General features: G+C 45.6%; 1 protein-coding gene across 2 annotated transcripts; it reads right to left on the bottom strand.

Moving 5' to 3' along the window:
- Positions 1-1,246: 1,246 nt before the first annotated feature.
- On the bottom strand, positions 1,247-16,891 carry GPR161 (G protein-coupled receptor 161). 2 transcript variants are annotated; one of them, XM_084841683.1, is made up of 6 exons: positions 16,696-16,891; positions 14,893-15,304; positions 12,340-13,064; positions 9,852-9,956; positions 7,364-7,483; positions 1,247-4,833 (listed from the first exon to the last, which is right to left on the bottom strand). In XM_084841683.1, the coding sequence occupies exons 2-6, from the start codon at positions 15,258-15,260 to the stop codon at positions 4,586-4,588; spliced, it is 1,566 nt and encodes a 521-aa protein (XP_084697809.1). In that variant the 5' UTR covers positions 15,261-15,304; positions 16,696-16,891; the 3' UTR covers positions 1,247-4,585. The 2 variants fall into 2 exon arrangements, with proteins under 2 accessions (XP_084697809.1, XP_084697810.1); XM_084841684.1 differs by lacking the exon at positions 16,696-16,891 and adding an exon at positions 16,038-16,354.
- Positions 16,892-19,635: the final 2,744 nt, after the last annotated feature.

Here is a 19,635-nt window from a genome sequence, read left to right as displayed (position 1 = left end):
GTCCCTGTGAACTCAGTGTGGCTCATACTTGAGTAGGCATGTATAGGATTGCACTATCAATTTGTTAGTCTCAGGGTGGGAAACCTGTGGCCCTCCAGGTGTTGTCTCTCTCAACTACCATCAGCCCCAGATAGGATGGCCAAATGTAATGATGGGAGTTGGAGTCAACATGAGTGTGGCAAAGGTTTCCCATCCCTGAGTTTTTTGTTTTTGCAGACCACTGGAAAATGGCTGGAGATTTTCGTGGACCACTTTTTCTTATTCCACAACTGAAAACACATATATGATTTATTATTTTAATAACCGTTTCCTTTCTGTGATAGCTATTCCTGTTTTGTGAGCAAAGTTCTGTGAAATCATGTGTAATGTTTGTATAGGATTGTTCTGCACATCAGGTAATATCTGTAGGTGCTTGTTAGTATTATATTTAGATTATTGAAACTGAGGTATTATTGCGATTATCAATATTAAATTACCAGTGGGTTGTTTTGTACACAATACGTGATTTCTATAACTCACATCAGTATAATAAGGTACAGAATGCTAATCTGGGGCACAATTTGTAATTGAAGCTGCAATCCTGTGTATGCTTACTTGGGAGTAAGTTCTACTGAACTTTGTGGGGTTCTCTTCCAAGTAGACATGTTTAGGATTTATTTATTTACTTATTTTATTTATTGAATTTATATACCGCTCTTTATAATAAATCACAGAGCGGTTTGCAAATAAAAATACAAAACACATACACTAATAAGACTGTACTATGAAACCCCTAAAAATTCAACTAGCAGCTAGAAAATAAATACAATAGATGGTTCTCTTATCTTGATTCTATAAGTAATAAGTACTGTCATCTCAATTTGAGCCACCACTGACAGATTTATCAGAAAATGGGCAAACATACTGTGATTTTGAGCCATCTAAGCATATCTTGTTTAAAGAGCTGATATTTGTTGGATCCAGATGGTCTCCCATGAAAAGAAAGTCTCCTTCTGCCTGCAGAAAACTTCAGAACCAGCAGAGCAATGCACTTAGTGGAATGCAGGAGGCAATTTTCATTGATTTCTTCTCCTCCTGCAGCCCTCTGTCTCCCCTGCTTCCTCTTTCCAACAGCAGGAGCATCCTGAACAGAACTCTGCTGAACAGACACTATTGCAGGTGGAAGCAATCTCTGGATCCAGCCCATTGTCTATGAATTACCTTTTCTCCCGTGGGGTTTTCTTTGGGAAAAAAAAACCACAGTCTTCATATGTATTTATTTTTCAACCATTACTATAGGAAACCATGTACCCTTTCTAACACTTGGGAAGGGAATACAAAATGAATATGTAAGACTCTTTATGAGAACATCCTTTCATTAACTTTTGTCCTCAGTAACAGACTACCATTAACACTCCCCAAATATTTTTTCCAATATAATGTCAAACACCAAGGACTGCTTCGCACAATCAAATAAGTAATCATGGCTTATTTAAGCCATGCTGGGCTGCAGCATTTGCTGGCAGCAATTTTGAATATTCAAGCTGCAGTTGTCATGTCGTCCAAACCCAGGCAGCATGGGTTATGCAACCGTTAAACAACCCTTGCATAATCCATGGCCTGTTCTAGGGTTATGCAAGGGTTGTTTAACCCTCACACAACCAAAGACGCTTGGGCTTGGATGACTAGACAAGCCGTGGCTTGAATGTTCAAAGTTCGCATGCCCTACAGGCCACCGTGGCTTCAGCAAGCTACGGTGGGCTGTGGTCATTGTGTGAAACAGGTCACAATGTAGCCATCTGGCTGCCTTATCTAACCCTTCCACTACAAAAGCATAGCCAGTATCAACAGCCCAATTATTAGCAAAGAACTTTTCTCTGAAATATAGAAAAGAGAAAGCTTTATCAACCCCTTGAAAACGCTTTTGTGGTTTTTTTTACTTGGGGCGTAAACTTGACTTGGGATGGCCTGGAGTCTGTGTGGGCTGATGGCAGTACTTTGAGGACACAACATAGGTGTGATGATGTCATGGAGACATTGCAAGATACTAATCCATTGGCAGGAGCTGTTAGGATATTCTTATCCAAAAGTGATTTTGCATCATGTTTATATTACTTTTAATTGCCAGCCATAGAGGCCTCCAGTTGGGTCTGATCTGAAGCTGATTCCATTATATTTGGAAGGTATGGCTATTTTCAGTTTCCAATGGTGGTAGAGAAAAAGCAAACATAAAAAATATCATTTTTCTGTAAAAAAAAATAAAAGGATGTTAACAGTAGTGTTTAAACACTTATCAAAGTTAAGAGCTGCTCTTAACACACAGCATACACAGAACATTAAAACATTTCAAGGCTGTTATTAGCACAGTTGCAATGTTGTAAACGTAATTTGGGTAGATGGTTAAGGAAGAGGTCTGTGCAAAATGTTGACTCCTATCATTATAGCGCTGTTGGGTTATACTGGAGTTGCATTTCTTTAAGACTTTTGTATTAATATATTTTGTCACATTCTGACAATGAGGCTTACCACTGACTAAACTTTGCCAAGGCCCGATTACAAGGATAGCTTCATGGGGACATAGTAAAGCACCCACTTGTTTCACTGGAATCAAGTTTTCACCCTTTTTGCAACCTCCAAAGCAAGACCTTTGAAAAATCAAGGAGATGAGTAGGTTCCCATAAACGTCTGTACCAAGAACAACTGAGCACTTGCATCCGTTTGACTGCACATGAATAGGCTGAGACCACAGAGAGAAATTGTGTCATGGATGTTCAGATATCATGTTTTCATGAATTCCAGTCTTGTGCTTCAAACTTTCAGTTTACACTATTATTGGGCATTAGTTCAGGGAAACTTTGATGCACAGCTTACCTTGAAATTAAATCAACAGGATGTAAGAACTTGTTCAGATGTTGTGCACTCTTTAAACCCATGGTGCTCCTCATTAAAGCAACTGGCTTTCCACACTATTGGGAGTATTGCGCTTTTTCCCTTTGTACGTCAGTGGTCATGACATAGCTGCTGAGGCTAGAGAAGGTCCAATTCATCTGCACGCCATTTGAAGCTTTGCACACATTCACTATCCCCTCTGCAGTGGGCACAATTTCATCTTAATTGTTGGTTTATTTTTTAATCAAGCTTTTAAGGCTAAAATGCTTTGCCAAATTTTTAGAATAATAAAATATTAGTAAAAGTACCACTTAAATGAAAGAGTGTCATTGTGCTATGACATTTTTCTTTAAATGATGGTGGTGAGGGAAGTATTTTTTAAAAGATATATATCTTATAAAAAATAGCATGATCATGTCCTAGCACTAGAACACTATATTGCTAATTTGTTTTTAAATGATAAAAAGCTTTCCAGTCTATCATTTTAGCAACATGCTTAATAGTGGTGAGCGGAAAGGGTTTTTTCATGCCATTTTTTAAATGGCTCCCACTACAAAGGTTATAGAGCACTGAGCCATGAGAGCTTCAGTGCCCAGCATGTCACTGCCCACACCAAAGCCCTGCCCTTTAAAAAAGATGGAAGAATACCATAAAGGTCTCTACACTTGTGGAGGTTGTGCTCCTCTTCCATTCTAAAAACAAAGTTGGACTTTCTGCAGCCTCAGAAAAGGAAGAACCACAGGGAAAATACAGGATGACAATGACTGGATGACATCATAGTGTAGACACCCAACAAACAGTGAGTGAATGAAGCATGGCAATTCCACACTGAATGCCTAATGTGGAAACACCCTAACTTTCTCAGCCATTGCTGAGAATTTGACAGACCTCACTTGGTCTATTAAGGCAACTGTTTTTGTTTCACTGCATTGTTTTCTAGGAGTAAGCAGAGGACATTGTAACGTTTATCAAAGTGGGGACGGGAGGGAAAGGAGCTATCGTGAAAACTGATTGCGTCTGTGGCTAGAGTTAAAAGGAAACAAGCAGGAAGAGGGCCCTGCAAGGAAACCCATGCCACTGAAAACAGGAAAACAACCCACAGTTTATCATACCAGTTGTGAGCAGATCCTTTTCCACTCCCAATTTCCTTTTGTTTTGAATCTGTTCCCTTGCTGAACAGCCATTCAGGCACATGGTGGCCCTAATCCTACCCTATAGCAGTGATGGGCAACTTCGGGGACTCTGGAGGCCAATTTCAACTCCCCGGAATCCCCTGCGGGCTGCAGCCCCAGTGCTGCATGCTGCCAAAATTTGGCGGCGGCAGCAAAAGAATCGATTTTCGCAGCAAACCACAACACTGGCCCCCAAAGGCCAAATGTAGCTTTAAAACAGGGCTTTAAAGCTAAATTTGGCCTTTTTAGTCCCCCACCGAAACTTGGTGGCAAACTGGAAATTGTTTTGCTGCTGCAAATTTGGCAGTGGTGGGGGCTGCACTTAAGGCCAAGAGAGTTGGCAGTACGGCCTGTGTGTTGTCCCCCTTGCCCTCCAGGGCGGGGTACATATTTTACATATGCAGACACATTCTAACACTGTTAAGACATGTGTTCGGGTATTTTCAATGTCCCTGACTAATACCCTGGAGGCTGTTGTGTTCTCTTTTACAAGAACAGCCTTGTGTTGTCCTTAGTGGTTTTTTCTGTTCCCTGTTGCAAGGATTTTAAGTGTTCCCTTCCTCAATGCTTTGTAGCTGTAGTCTCTGGCCCACGTGGCTCCTGCCGCCACGCCGCACGCATGTGTTGCTGCCTGCCACAGTCCGCACTGGAAGCAAAGAGCCGGGTGAAGCGTCTCCTCCGAACAAGGTGATCCTCACGTCTGCTTCAATAGCTTTGGCCAAGCTGGAGGCATAACTGTCCAGAGACTTATGAACGTCAGCTTTTACGTGAAGAACAGAACTCTTTGCTGATTCTGGACGGGGAAAATAGAGAGCAAACTTAGCATAATAATGCTATATGGAAGCCTTATGCATATATTTGGATATTACAGACATCTAGTATAGGGGAGCAGTACTTCAGTGAGTATATATTTATTAGCACTGTGGATTCGAGGATTCAGCCTGGAATGACACGATAATTTTAAAGCTAACACAATCAGTGGCTCCCATGTCAGTGGGGCGGTGAATCCGCTCCAGATTTCAGTCAGAACCCTAAGGGAGCTATCCAAGGTGCTTCCGATTCACCGCCCCACTGACACGGGAGCCACCAGCGTCCACTGGATAAAATGGGGAGTCAAGCCAAGCATACGTGTGATCATTTTAACTTAACAAGGACAAGTTAACTTAACAAGTTAACTTCACCCATCCATAAATTTAAACTAAAGTATGCTGGCCTCAGAAGCAACCAGGAAATGCTATCTAGGTAGGAACAAAATCGGGAAAGATGTGTCACTTCAATTAAAACCAAATATACGTAACAGGAGAATACCTTTATGAAAAGCCCTCCTCCCTGGTCCTGAGAGCTAGCCTAGCCTAGTCCAAGAGCCGGGGTGGGGAAACTCAGGCCTGGGGGGCAAATCTGGCTCTCCAGGGTCCCCAGATGGCCATGCCACCTTACCCTGGCCTCACCCACCAATAATATGGTGGTTTCCCAGCATTTGTGTAGTTTTCCTCATTCCAAATGGCTGAAATGTCTCTCCTAAGACTTCGTTACTGGGAGCAAGAGCTTTAGGCTACAATATATGGGCATTTTTTATTTATTTTTTGTATTTTGGGCCCTGCCACCCTTTGCCTCCAGCCCCACCCACCACTGGAATGTGGTCCCTAAGAGCTTCTCTGAAACTGAATTCAACCCTTGAGCTAAAAGAGGTTTCCCACCTCTGTCCTAGCAATAGCTCAGAAAGAACTATAGGTGGGTTTTCTCCAGCTCCTGTTGTGCACTTCTGAAAACTGCCCTTGAACAATTTGATTAGCTCAGGCCCCCCTTTATTTTGTTATCTCCTGCACTTATCCTTCTAATTCTGTGCTGGCAAAATGGCTTTTTTCATCCTGTCTTTCCTATAGGTTTTACTTCCACTTCCCTAGGTCCTCTTGCCTCTGTGTGTTATTTCTTAATTTCCTTCCTCTCTTAGCTGAGAATATCTTGTCTGAGTCTGTGCAACCTAGTCTAGCTCACCATGCTACCTATTTGTTAAAATCCTTGAATTTCTTCTCCCTATCCTTGCCACTTTCCCTATACTTCTGCAGTTCCTTTCACATGGAACCCTCTTCTTCACCTTACTTGTCCTTCTCCCTTCTTTTAAGGAACTTCTTAAAAAGGATTGTTTATTTTTTTCCTCCCCAATCCACTTGTAATTCATCTTCACCCTCTTTTTCGTCTTTTAATCATATACACAGGTCATTCCATGCCAAATCGACAAAATTTAGCACATAGTCATAGGTACTTTTTAAATTGTGGATTCATTATACGTACTGAAAAGTATCTACAGCCAATTTTTTTAGGTTCCTAAGGGTGCAACCCTATGCATGTTTAGACAGAAAACATGCATAGGATTGTGCCCTAAAGTTTTTCAACCACATCCTCCTGAAAATTTGGTTAAGGTCTCATTTCCTGTAATCCACGTACTCATTCTTTTGTGCCATACATTGAGATGTACTCTACTTACAACTGTCATTAAGGGTTCATTTTGAAGCTCAGGATGTCTTTCAACAATATAGAGAGTATGTGCCAAAATTAGCAGAAATACAGCAGTTAATTGCTGGCCAAAATTTAGGAAAATCCCAAATTTTTAGGAATTTCTGTACCCCTTATCTCTTGTGTGCAAGTAGGCCCAGTAATGGCTTTGGTTATGTCTATTTACTAGTGATCAGTTTGCCTGGCACATATCAGTTCAATACTCTCATGCATGCATTACATTTTGGACTGCTGAATTTCTCAACATTGCAAAAATCCCCCATTCCCCCCCCCCCCAATCAATATGTTTGCAAGGTGCTATAATGTTCAAAATCCAATTGTTTGTTTTTCAGAGGGGTGTGGCTCTGTCGAATTGACAGGAACTTGTTAAAATGTTGGCTGCAGAAATATTTCAACATATAGAATGACTCTGTATTTTCTTTTTTAATCCATCACTGTGATGCAATCCGTGTTTGTTGATTTGACATGGAATGACCCACATTCATTACACTTCTTATACAAAGCAAACATACCCAAGTGTTGTACGTCTTATTGTGCACTGGCTGAAAAGCAAAATGTATAAATAAATCTTCTCGTTTCCTCTAAACCCACTCCCTCTGTCCTGACCATTGGATCATGCCTTTCTCAGGTATAAACTGTTTCAGCAGAGGTTTGTCTGGTTTTTAACTCTTGCATTGTACATATTTTAACTGTTGTATATTACAATAAGCAGCAAAAATAGAATGACTGTTTATCTACAGAATGTTCTATGTGACCAGTCCCCCCTGCTTATAGGAAGCTCAATATTAAAATGCCCTGCCTCAGTTCACCTTTAACTTGTTCCACTTCGTCTTCAAACGTCACAGAACTCCTTCGGCGATGGGGATACATGCAATGGGGGTGATGAACTCCATCAGAACTATAGTCTTCAAGTAGCAGGACGTCAGTTCCTAAAAGGAGACCATGCCTTATGAGGTGGAGATTGCAGTTAACGAGTGGAGGCTGGGGGCACCAATGTCAGGGGGGTGGTGAATTCGCTCTGAGTTTCAGTCAGAACTAGTCAGAACTCTAAAGGAGCCATCCAAGGTGCTTGAATCGAACTCCTTTAGAGTTCTGACTGGCTCTGACTGAAACCCAGAGTCAATTCACCACCCCGCTGAGATCAGAGCCTCCAGCCTTCACTGCAGTTAACTTATGGAAGCATCCCTGTCATGGACACATACAAACATTTGTCAGTTTATGGCAACAATCTTTAACCTGGTGCCCTCCAGATGTGTTGGGCTAGAACCTCCATCATCCCCAGCCAGCAAGGCTACTTTAAGGTCCTAAGAACTTTGAATGTCAGACGAGCCATGCTGGATCAGATCAAGGGTCCATCTAGTCCAGCATTCAGTTCACACAGTGGCCAACCACCTGCCCATGGGAAACCCACAAGCAGGACATGAGTGCAACAGCACCCTCCTGCCCATGCTCCCCAGCAACTGGTGTACATAGGCATACTGCTTCTGATAGTAGAGGTAGCATAGAGCCATCAGGACAAGTAGCCATTGATAGCCTTCGCCTCTAGGCCTTTTTTTGAGGGTTGATAGCTTTCTAAGAGCTGGAACTCTCTTTCCCTCTTACTGCTAATATGGGGCCAAGGGGGATTTACTAGAGAATAGGCAAGTGGGAGGGATACTTCACCATTCTCCTGCCTTTTCTTCCTCGCAACTGTGCCACCCCGGCCTTTAAAAAAAAGAAAAGAACTATTCCCACCAGCCAGACCCTGAGAATAGAAGAAGCCTAGCTGTGAGGGGAAATGACCTCGAGGGCATTTGCTGGGAAGAATCAGTGGGTACAGGAACAGTTAAGTACCTTCCATCTCTGATTCTTGCCCCCCACCCCCAGGTCTCCCACTGTCCCTGCATTTGTATTAACCTGCAGGTGTCTTTAGGAAATGTGTTTACCAGTATATCATGTCCTTCTGCTCATCAGCTGCAAGTCACGTGACATGTGTCGGCTGAACTGATGTGCATTGACTTGAAATAATACACTCAGTGGGACTCATTTGACGTGTGTAAGATTGCAGGCCTAGTTCTAGTATCAATGATATCCATAGTACACAGTGAGACTGCAACTAATATCCTTAGTCCAATACCAGTAAGCCCATATCAGTAAGTCCTACATCTATAACAGTGCATCCAATTTAACTCAGTGCCTTTATAATCTCCCTGCTGTACATGCAAAATCATAGAATTTTAGAATTGGAAGATACCTTGTGTTGGAAGAACAACAACCAAAGAATAACTCTAGAGGGGGGAGTTTTGGGGAGGAGAAGCATGTGCATGCAAGGGTTAACTTAACTTGGCACTCTCAGCCTTTTGGGATAACTCTGGGGGTCAGGGGTTAATAGAATGAACCACTTCAGCAGTGTCTAGGGAAGAGACAGTAGGCACTGCCTAGTAACTAATGAGTAATTGGTCTCCCCCTCCCCCTGCCACCTTTTTGTATTGGTATGTTCCTTTATTTGCCTAGAAGTGAGCTGTTCGTTTTCTACCTTCCCTGTATGATGGAGCTAGGAGAAGCTCCCCCAATTTTTCTCTCTGTGTAACTAGTAGAAGCCATAATGGTTTTAAGTTATCTTATTTAAGTAAACTCCCAGTTTTAAAAGTATTTCTTCTCCAGACTCAGTCTCATGTTCATCAGCCATCCTCTGCTATTACCTTAGAGGTCATCTAGTCCAGCCCCATGCTCAATGCATGAATCTTGTAACTCTACCATCCCTGATAGATGGTTGTCTAGCCTTTGCTTAAATACTACCAGTGAGAGAGCCCATCACCTCCTAGGCAGTCTGTTCCACTCTTGAACTGCTCTTACCATTAGCCGAAATCTACTTCCCTGCCATCACCACCCATTAGTTCTAGTTCCGCCTGCTGGAGCAATAGAAAACACGACTGCTCTGTCCTCTATGTGACAGCCCATCAGATATATGAAGACCACTACAATGTCTCCCCTTAATCTTCTCTTCCCCAGACAAAACATAGCCACCCCCTTCAACCATCCCTCAAAGGACTTGGCTTACAGGCCCCTCCCTATCCTGGTTTCACTACTCTGGACACATTCCAGTATGCCAATGTCTTTGTTAAAACATGGTTCCCAGACATGGAGGCCGTACTCCAGATGCGACCTTACCAGAGCCGAGTAGAACAATTACTTCTCATGGTCTGGACACTATGCTTCTGTCAATGTGGCCTAAAATTGCATTCACTTTTTTAGCAGCCGCATCACACTGCTGGCTCATGTTCAGTTACCTGATTCCTGAGAGCAAGGAAGAGTTACCTGATTCCTGAGAGCAGCTGAAGCCTGTATCTCCAGTGCTGCTGCTGTGTCCTAAAGTTCGCTCCCCTGCCATGAGAGCTGTGAGATGTGGCGATAGTCCCAAATCTGCAAAAAGTTTCAGTATAAGCAAACCACACTCTGGAGATCTCACCAAATCACCCTCAAAATGCTCTCGCTGCTGTTTATCCAACTGTTAGATTTAGTCAATGGTTGGACTTGCACCATCTGTACTTGGAATGAATTGAAATACCACCACAAGTGAATTTGCATTAGGGCTGTGCACCGCTTCAGCGCGAGGCCCAAACCCCGAGTCGAATCAGGCTGCTTCGGGTCACTTTGTGCCCCTTCCGTGGCGATGCAGAGGGGGCATGAAGCAACCTGGAGCAGGTTGGGGGCTCTCCAAAGCACTTGGTGCGCTTTGGAGCTTCAGCCCACCCAGCCCAGCCCCCCTGGCGCCTCCAGGTCCTTACCTGAGCCGCCACCACTGCCACCTTCTCCTCACCGCTGCCTTCTCTGCCACCACTGCCCACTGCGCAGCCGCCGCCTTCTCTGTTGCTGCTGCTGCCTTCTCCGTCATCCCCGCCGCCGCCGCTGCCTTCTCCGCTGCCAGCTCCTGAGGCATGGATGCGTGGTGACTCTTCTTGCAGGGAGTCGCCATTTTTAAAATGGCAACTTCCTGGAACTTCCAGGGGGTTGCCATTTTAAAAATGGCGACTCCCTGCAAGAAGATGAGACACCGCGCATCCAGGCCTCAGGAGCTGGCGGAGATGGAGAAGGCAGCAGCGAAGGCAGCATGTAGCGATGGAGAAGGCAGCAGCGGCAAGCGAGGAGAATGTGGCAGAGAAGGTGGCGTGGCGGTGGCGATGGCTGTGGTGGAGGAGGAGGTGGCCCTGCTGGGGGGTTGCACGGGGGCATCAGGGGAGGGACCCGAAGCGGGGTTCGCCATTCGGGGGGTCCCTGAATCTGCCCAAGCCAAATCGGTCCTGCCTCGGAAGCAGCAAAGCAGCTTCCAAGTCAGATCGGGGGTCTCTGCACAGCCCTAACTTGCATAATGCAGAGTTAAACTTCACGTGATAGGGACCGCAGTACCTACAATCTACATCTGAGGCCTTCTTCCGAGTGCCACCTCCAAGGGATGCTCAGAAGGTGGCAACAAGGGAGGGGGCCTTCTCAGTGGTGGTCCCTCCCGACTGGAATGCTCAGCCCATGAAGGCCTGCCTGACGCCAACACTGTAATCTTTTTGGTACCAGGTTAAGACTGTCCTCTAGTCTCAGGCATTTAACGGCATATGATTTAATGGCATATGATGGGGCATTTATGCCTGCTGTCTTGAACAGGTCTATTATTAAAAAATTGTTCACTAAAACTGTTTGAGCTGTATAAATTGTTTTTAATTTTATAAGTTAATAATGTTTTAATTTTTTTTCATAATGTTGTATTTTGTAATGTTGTTGTATTTTTTATCAATTGCTGTAAACCACCCAGAGAACTTTGGCTATGGGGCGGTATAGAAATAGAGTTATTATTATCAATAACAATAATAGGGATACAGTCATAAGAACATAAGAAGAGCCATGCTGGATCAGACCAAGGGTCCATCTAGTCCAGCATTCCGTTCACACAGTGGCCAACCAGCTGTCGACCAGGAACCCACATGCAGGGCATGAGCGCAACAGCACCCTCCCACCCATGTTCCCCAGCAACTGTTGTACACCTCTGATACTGGAGGTAGCACATAGCCATCAGGACTAGTAGCCACTGATAGCCTTTTCCTCCAGGAATTTGTCCAACCCCCTTTTAAAGCCATCCAAATTGGTGGCCATCACCACATCCTGTGGTAGCAAGTTCCATAGTTTAACTCTGCGCTGTGTGAAGAAGTCCTTACTTTTACCTGTCCTGAATCAAAAGAGAAATCAAAGGCAGGGAAATTCTTACTCTCCCTTTTATTGTGTAATTGGATGTGTTGTGTAATGGGATATGAATGTTTTCCTGTCAATATGAGCAAGTGCTGTTTGAATAACTTCTTGAAAATACAGTGTTAGGATGCTGACCTAGTTATTCTCATCATAATGCAGGTCTTGATCCTCAGGCCTATGGGCCAAATCCAGCCTGCCTGGGGTCTCAGTGCAGCCCTCCAGACTTCCCCAGATGTCCATGACCCCTCTCCCTGCCCCCTTTCCCTGACTGCTGACAGTTTGGTGATTGGCTTCTGTGCAGTTTTGTCCCCCTTCTAAAAAGGTCAAAAAGCCTCTCCTAAACTTAGTTCCTGGCAGGAAGAGCGCTGAGCTAAAATAGGCTGGCGCTTTTGCTATTTTCATCCCACCCCCTTTGGCCTTTGCCTCCGCCCCTTTGCCTTCAGCCCTGCTCACCCCTGGAATGTGGCCCCCAAGAGCTTCTCCAAAAATGAGCTTGGCCCTCTGGCTGGAAGAGGTTCAACAGCCCTGCATGAAAACTGTGAAAGGATAAAAGGAAGTCAGGCTTTATTACCTGTGATCCTATTTGAAATACTAAATAATCTGGAGGTCCTCTGCCGCTGAACAAAGGATTCTCTGTAGTACCGGTCTCCAAAGCACATCCCCAGCAACTCCTTGCGCACCGTTTTATTCCAGAGTCCATAAATCAACGGGTGGCAAACAGCGCTGGTGAAAGACAACCACGTCGCTAATGTCTCCAAAGCAGGGGAAGTGCTGTTCTTCCCCCAAAGAGCCTCAGAGGTAATGACCACCATGTAAGGCCCCCAGGTGATGACAAAAGCCCCAATCACAACCAAGATTGTGATCAAAGCTTTGCACTGGTTGGCAGAATAAACAACCCCCTGGAAAGCGTTTCTTCGACTACCCGACGAGGAGGTTGAGGTGCTCGAGTTCTTCCTCCCATTCCTTTGGGTGTCTTCCTCGGCAATGACCACGCTCCCGCAGTGGATCTTCCGGGCTTTCATCCTAGCCACACGGAATATGAATCCGTAGCAAATCATCATGACTATGAAAGGCAGCAGCGCACACCAGATCTGCCAGAAGGCAGTATAGCCTGCCTGTTTATGCCATGCGGCCACGCACATCCATTTGAACTGATCGAACTCTAGAGAAGACCAGCCGAAGAGCGGAGGAAGGCATCCAATGAGAGAATGGAGCCACACGTACACAATGGCGACAACGGCTCGGTTACCTGTAATCTTCATTGGGTAAACCATTGGGTACAGGACAGCATAGTACCTGAAAAATAGCAAAGGAGGATTCCGTGGTATCAGGGCACATGCAATAAGTAGGGGAAAGAGTTTGTCTTTCTGAAACCTCACTCTTGGTTTTTGAAACTCAGCCCAGCACTCAGCAAAGTGGGTGATGTCTACAGAGAGATCCTACAAAGTACGAACAAGTCTTTTACAGAGTTTGGAGCTCAAGGGTCAGAAACTAATGAGTCTAAAGGAGTCTTTGAAATCCGCCATACATCACTTACTGTGTTTTTAATTTTATATTATTATTTATTATTACATTTATAACCTGCCCTTTTTCCTCCAAGGAACCCAAGGCAGCTTACATACTCCTCCTCCTCCTCTTCTCCATTTTATCCTCACAACAACCCTGTGAGGTAGGTTAGGCTGAGACTCAGTGACTGGCCCAAAGTCACCCAGGGAGCTTCATGGCTGAGAGGGGATTTGAACCCACATCTCTCAAGTCCCAGTCCAACTCCCTAACCGTTACACCACACTGGTGCTGTTGGTAATTAGCTATGCTAGAGGAACAGCTGATTTCTATGATGCAAATCATCAGGCACAGTGTCATAAATGTACTGCATCTTTACTCAATGTAAGAACAAAAGTAAGCCACTCAGTGCCAATAGAAATGTTTCCTTGTTTGCACTTTACTCCCCTTCTTTTCACATCGCACCCAGCTCCCCTTGGCAGTCTTTGCCTGTCCTGCTCTGTCTCTGCTGTTTCCATGTCCTGGTTTTGGAAGGGGCAGAAATATTTCATCAGTGAACTCCACATGTTTGTCTATAAAAAGACATTCCTTACATTTAATATACCAGGGGCTTCCAGACGGAGGGCTCCCAGCACTAGCAATTCAGAAGGCATTCCGCAGCTCTTTTGTCTTTTTCTTCTTGATGGATTTTCTCTGTTAAGAAAAAAGATGGAAGAAGCGATAGGAAAACACGGGAGGGTTATGAATGGAAGATGCTGTCTGGATACCCTGTAAAATTCTGTGAATGAGACAGGATGATGATGTGGTAAAAGCCTCCCAAGGAATCCAATGTTACGAGTATTACAGTTTGCAATGGGGATGTTTTGTGCGTCATCCAGGGTGCTTCCAGAGGAGGCTTTTATCATGCAATTTGCCCTGTCTCCTTCATAGAATTTTATGGGGCTCCAAATGACATCTTCCACTTGTAACCCTCCCATATTTTCCCACTGTTTCTTCTGCCTTTTTTCTTCCCACAAAAAAAACCCTGTCAAGGGGCAAAAAATGGGATAGCTGCATAATGTCTTTTGATTAGTAGCGCTAGGAGCCGTCGGTCTGGAAGCACCCAAGGTTTGTGTCCCGGGTGGACAGTCCCATGATTTCCCTCTTGTAATTTCCTAAAGTAACAAAATGCTAGAACAATATAGCTGGATTCTGTTTGGCCAAGAGGCTCTGAGAGAGGTTTTCATTCCTTAGGGCAGAGGGGATGGGCAACCTTTTTCCTGTTGAGGGCAACATGCCAGCAGTGGGTGACCGGAGATAAGAACAGGGTTTCCCAGCTTAGTGCAGAAGAACGCCTCCTTCCCCCACGATTGCAGTGCCTACTTCCGAGTAGACACGCAGGGAATTGACTTGTGCTTTGGCACAGAGGAAGCTTCTGTTTGACCATTCTTTGCGGCTTGTATATTCACAGAAGCGTAACTCCTCCCATGATTCTCAGCTCAAGGACATGGTTGTGCTGTATTACTTGGAACACGGCATCTTTCTGTGCCCCTGCCCATATAACTCTGGTATACATTCTGACATTGGTTTGTTCATCTGTTTGTCTGCTGCTCACCCCCATCATAATGAAAAGGCAGCATACCGGTCGATAGCAATCAGTCCAAGGGTGAGCATGCTGGCTGAGCTGATCAGCATGTACAGCAGGGCCGAGAAGTTGCACCAAACGACGCCAAAGATCCATTCCCGCCGGATGGAGCTGGTCACAACGAAAGGCAACACCAGCACGGAAAGCAGGAAGTTGGACAGGGTCAGGCTGAAAACAAACTTGTTGCTGAGTGTGAGGAGGTACGACTTCTTGTAAAGGGTGAGGACAATCACCAGGTTCCCTAAGCAGATGAAAATGGCAATGACAATGAGAGCAATGGACTCCGTCACTCTGCCTGCTCCGTCTTCCAGCAACGTAAAGTTCCCAGAGGTGTTCTTGTTACTGAGGGAGGAATTGATGCTCATGGTCAGAGCGTGCTACAGTGGAGCAGCCAGGACATGCCGGGCACCTGCAACAGAAGAAAATAACACTAAAGAATGTATACACACACACATGCACATTCTGCACCAATGCATGTGACATGCACATAATTACTACTATTTTTGTTATTGTTGTTATTTCCATTTCTATACTGCCCCATAGCCAAAGCTCTTTGGGTGGCTTACAAAGATGAAAAACCATTAAAAAAATAGCATACAAACTTTAAAAATCATTTACATAGAAGCACACAAATAGACAATACACACAGAGACATTTATCTAATGAGCTTCGGCTATTGGGCAGTGTAAAAATGTAATAAATAAATACAGACAACTAAGCAATCAACCAGAAAATGTTGGATGCTTGGGGTTTGTCTTACTCTCTTTTGTAATTTGGGGGATGTTGCATGGACATCATGGGAATGCCCCGTCGACATATAAAGCAGCCCCCAAAATCAAAAGGAAAAGGCAGCTCTTATATATACAGAATACCATTTGTGCCCTGGAATCCTGTAGAGCAGGCAGAGGCAACCTGGCCCCTGGTGGACAATAACCCCCATCTGGAGGATGTGCATGTGCAGTTCAGCATTTTCATACATTTAATGAGGACCAGCCAAATTGGGTCGAGGGTTGCAGCCTCCTCCCTCTCCTGAGTTACCCTGGTACTCAAAGCAAGATGCCCTGTGGCCAATCAGTCAGAGGTACAATTTAGCCAAATCTAATGTGCAATCCTATGCATGTTTAGACAGAAAAAAGTCCTACACTTCCCAGAATTCCCCAAGGTAAGATTTGCGCTGCGCTCTGGCGATGGCTGCAAACTTCGCCCAGTTCTTGTCCCCGGATCACAGCGACCCAGGCGGGGAGAAGAGCGGGCCGGTTGCGAGTTCGAGACCGCTCCCTGGAAGCTTCCAACACCATCCTGGGACGCGGGGAGAGGGAACCTCCGCTCGTTCCCAGCTGTCTTTGCGCCGGATCGGCTGCTCCGAGGAGTCGGCGAGCCCGCGATTGCCCCGCTGCCGGGGTTCTGCCGGGGCTCAGCGCGGCTCGGCGGCCGGGGGCTTCCGCCCAGCCTTTCTCTCCGGCTGCCGCCGCGGAGGGCAGCGGCGGCGGCGGCGGCGGCGGGCTGCGTGCGCCGCGCGTCTCCCGCTGGCGGCTTCTGCCCGTCGGAGCGCCCCTCGCCCGGCTTGCCGGCCGCCCCATCACCGCCGGCAGGGAGACAAAGCGACTTCGCCTTCGGCGGCGGCGCAGCGGAGCGGAGGCCCCGCAAGAGCGAGGGCCGCCCAGGGCAGCAGGCTCCCGCATCCAAGGGGCGGGGACCCCCGCGCTTACACGATGGGGATCCGCACGGCGCTCTCTTTTGCACGAGAAGAGCCCTGACCCCCCCCCCCCGGGCGGGTGTGGGTGTGAGAGACCCACTCACCGTCAGGTCGAGCTGCCCCCTTCCTGCTCGGCCCCCTCCTCCGTTCCCGACGAGGGCGGCTGGTTTCAGGTTACAGCGCCCCAGACCCCCCACAGCCGTCGCCGACAGAGTCCCAGAAAAACTGTCCGGCCCCCCCATCTACTCTTTCACGTCCCTCCTTCCCCTAACCACCCCTCCATCCCCGCTTCACTCCTCCCATTACTCCACCCCATCCTTTCCCCTCCTCTCCTCCTTTGTCCTTTTCCAGTTCGCTCCCCCTCTCTTTCATATTTCCTGAGCGATCTTCATCTTTTGCACTCCCACTACAGCTAGAAAAATAGTTTAAAAAGCAAAACACAAGGCAAGCTGTCTTTATCTTAGAGACCAGCCCGTTTACTTAGAGGTCAACTGGCGTGAGGTTTTCATAGGAACGGTTACCAGCGGCGCTAAATAGGTCATATTCTATACTTATTTCCCACCCAAACCCGCAGCATTCCTGGCTTTCACACCCCATACAACTGTCTTGTTCTGGTCCATTTTACCGTACACTGTTCTTTCTTCCTCAAACTCAGTTTCGCACACACACACAAATGAAGATTTGTGGGAGAACAACGGAATTCAGATTTAATTACAACTTATACAGAAGGCAAGATAAAAAAAATGATAGAAAATGAAGTAAAGTTGCAATCCTATGCGTGTTTAGACAGGAAAAAAAAATCATAAACCATGCATAGGAATGCACCCTAAATGAAATAAACTACCACCCTTTTAGTCAAGCATAACTATAAATGAAGTGAGGAAATTTAAAAAAGGAAATTCTAACGGCACAAAAACAATTCCAACAAGAAAAAATGGTGGGAGACAACAGAAGAAGCCAATGTGGCTTCACAAAAAGCTGAGAGATGACCTGAAAACAAAAAAAGACACGTATAGGAAGTGGGAAAAAGGCCAAGCGACAAAGGAAGAGTACAGGCAGGTAACACAGAATTGCAGGGATGGCGTCAGGAAGGCTAAAGCTGAGAACCAGCTGAGGTTAGCGAGGGATGCTAAAAGCAACAAAAAAGCTTTCTTCAGCTACGTGCACAGTAAAAGGCAGAGGAAAGAAATGGTGGTTCAGCTATTAAATAAAGATGGCAAAATGATAACAGATGACAAAGGCAGAAGTGCCCAGTTCCTACTTTGGCCCTGTCTTCTCCAAAAAGAGGGTCTATGTTGACCCTGGCAAAGGCGAAGTACAGGCTGAAGGGGCAGGATTGCAGCATGAGATCAATAGGCGTATGGTTAAGGAACACCTAATTACTTTGGCTGCAAAAAAGGCAAATGCTCTTTTGGGCTGCATTAATAGATTCATTGCTTCCAAATCCCGGGAAGTACTAGTTCTACTCAGCACTGGTTAGGTGTCATCTGGAGTACTGTGTCCAGTTCTGGGCACCGCAGTTTAAGAAGGATGCAGACAAGCTGGAGAGGGTTCAGAGGAAGGCAACAAGGATGATCAGGGGACTGGAAACAAAGCCCTATGAAGAGAGACTGAAAGAACTGGGCATGTTTAGCCTTGAGAAGAGAAGACTGAGGGGAGATATGATAGCGCTCTTCAAGTACTTGAAAGCTTGTCACAGAGAGGAAGGCCAGGATCTCTTCTCAATCATGCCAGAGTGCAGGACACGGAATCATGGGCTCAAATGACAGGAAGCCAGATTCCGGCTGAACATCAGGAGAAACTTCCTGACTGTTAGAGCAATACAACAATGGAACCAATGACCTAGGGAGGTGGTGGGCTCTCCCACACTGGAGGTATTCAAGATGAGGCTGGACAGCCACCTGTCAGGGATGCTCTGACTTAGATTCCTGCACTGAGCAGGGGGGTGGACTTGATGGTCTTGTAGGCCCCTTCCAACCCTACCATTCTATGATTCTATGAAATTCAGCTTTCTTTCCAACAGTTGCTATTCACGTTTTCTTTGTTGCGGTGTGTCTGGCTTCAGCTTCTGAAGTGTATATACTGTACAACCGATACTGTAAGAAGCAGAGAAAACAAACAACCAATTGATATTGACATCAATTCTTAATATATTGACACTGGTTTTCAAAAAACATACCTCACAATACATTCTTTTTTCTTACACTAAAGGCGCAATCCTATGCACATGTTGACCTAAAAAGACCCTTACAATTCCCAGCATTTCCCAGTCAGCATGACTGGCTGAGGAATGCTGGGGGTTGTACAATTTTTTTCCCATCTAAACTTGCATAGGATTGTGCCCTACATTTTACAGAAACCTTCCATTTTCTGATTTGGCCAAAGATTACAAGAACTCACCTCCTTCTCATGTTGTTGTTCAGTTGTTCAGTCATGTCCGACTCTTCGTGACCCCGTGGACCATAGCATGCCAGGCCTTCCTGTCCTGCGCTCTCTCCCGTAGCGTGCTCAAGTCCATATTCATTGCATCGGTGATGCTATCTAGCCATCTCATCCTCTGCCATCCCCTTCTCCTTTTGCCTTCAGTCTTTCCCAGCATCAGGGTCTTTTCCAGAGAGTTTTCTCTTCTCATTAGGTGGCCAAAATATTTGAGTTTCAGCTTCAGTATCTGTCCTTCCAATGAGCACTCAGGGTTGATTTCCTTTAGGATGGACTGATTTGACCTCCTTGCAGTCCAGGGGACTCGTAAGAGTCTTCTCCAGCACCACAGTTCGAAAGCATCAATTCTTCGGCGCTCAGCCTTCCTTATTGAACTTAAAGGGGACTCTTGAGCAGATTCTTTAGCAGATGTATTTACACTCTATTGTATTGGTCTTTGCAACATATTATAGCAATGAGTTCCCACAGAATAATGGTACCTAAATGCATAGTCTCATGGCCTACGTGAAGTTATTGACTTTCAGTGTCAGTTCCTCATCCATTTAATGAGGATTGTTTAATGATGATCTGTCTGTTTTACCGTTCAGTCCTATACATGTCCACTA

Source organism: Heloderma suspectum, chromosome 3 (genome assembly GCF_057233095.1).
Source record: "Heloderma suspectum isolate Gila_16-S chromosome 3, 16-S_ref, whole genome shotgun sequence".
In the NCBI taxonomy this organism is placed as follows: domain Eukaryota; kingdom Metazoa; phylum Chordata; class Lepidosauria; order Squamata; family Helodermatidae; genus Heloderma; species Heloderma suspectum.
This window is presented reverse-complemented; position numbering and strand designations above follow the sequence as displayed.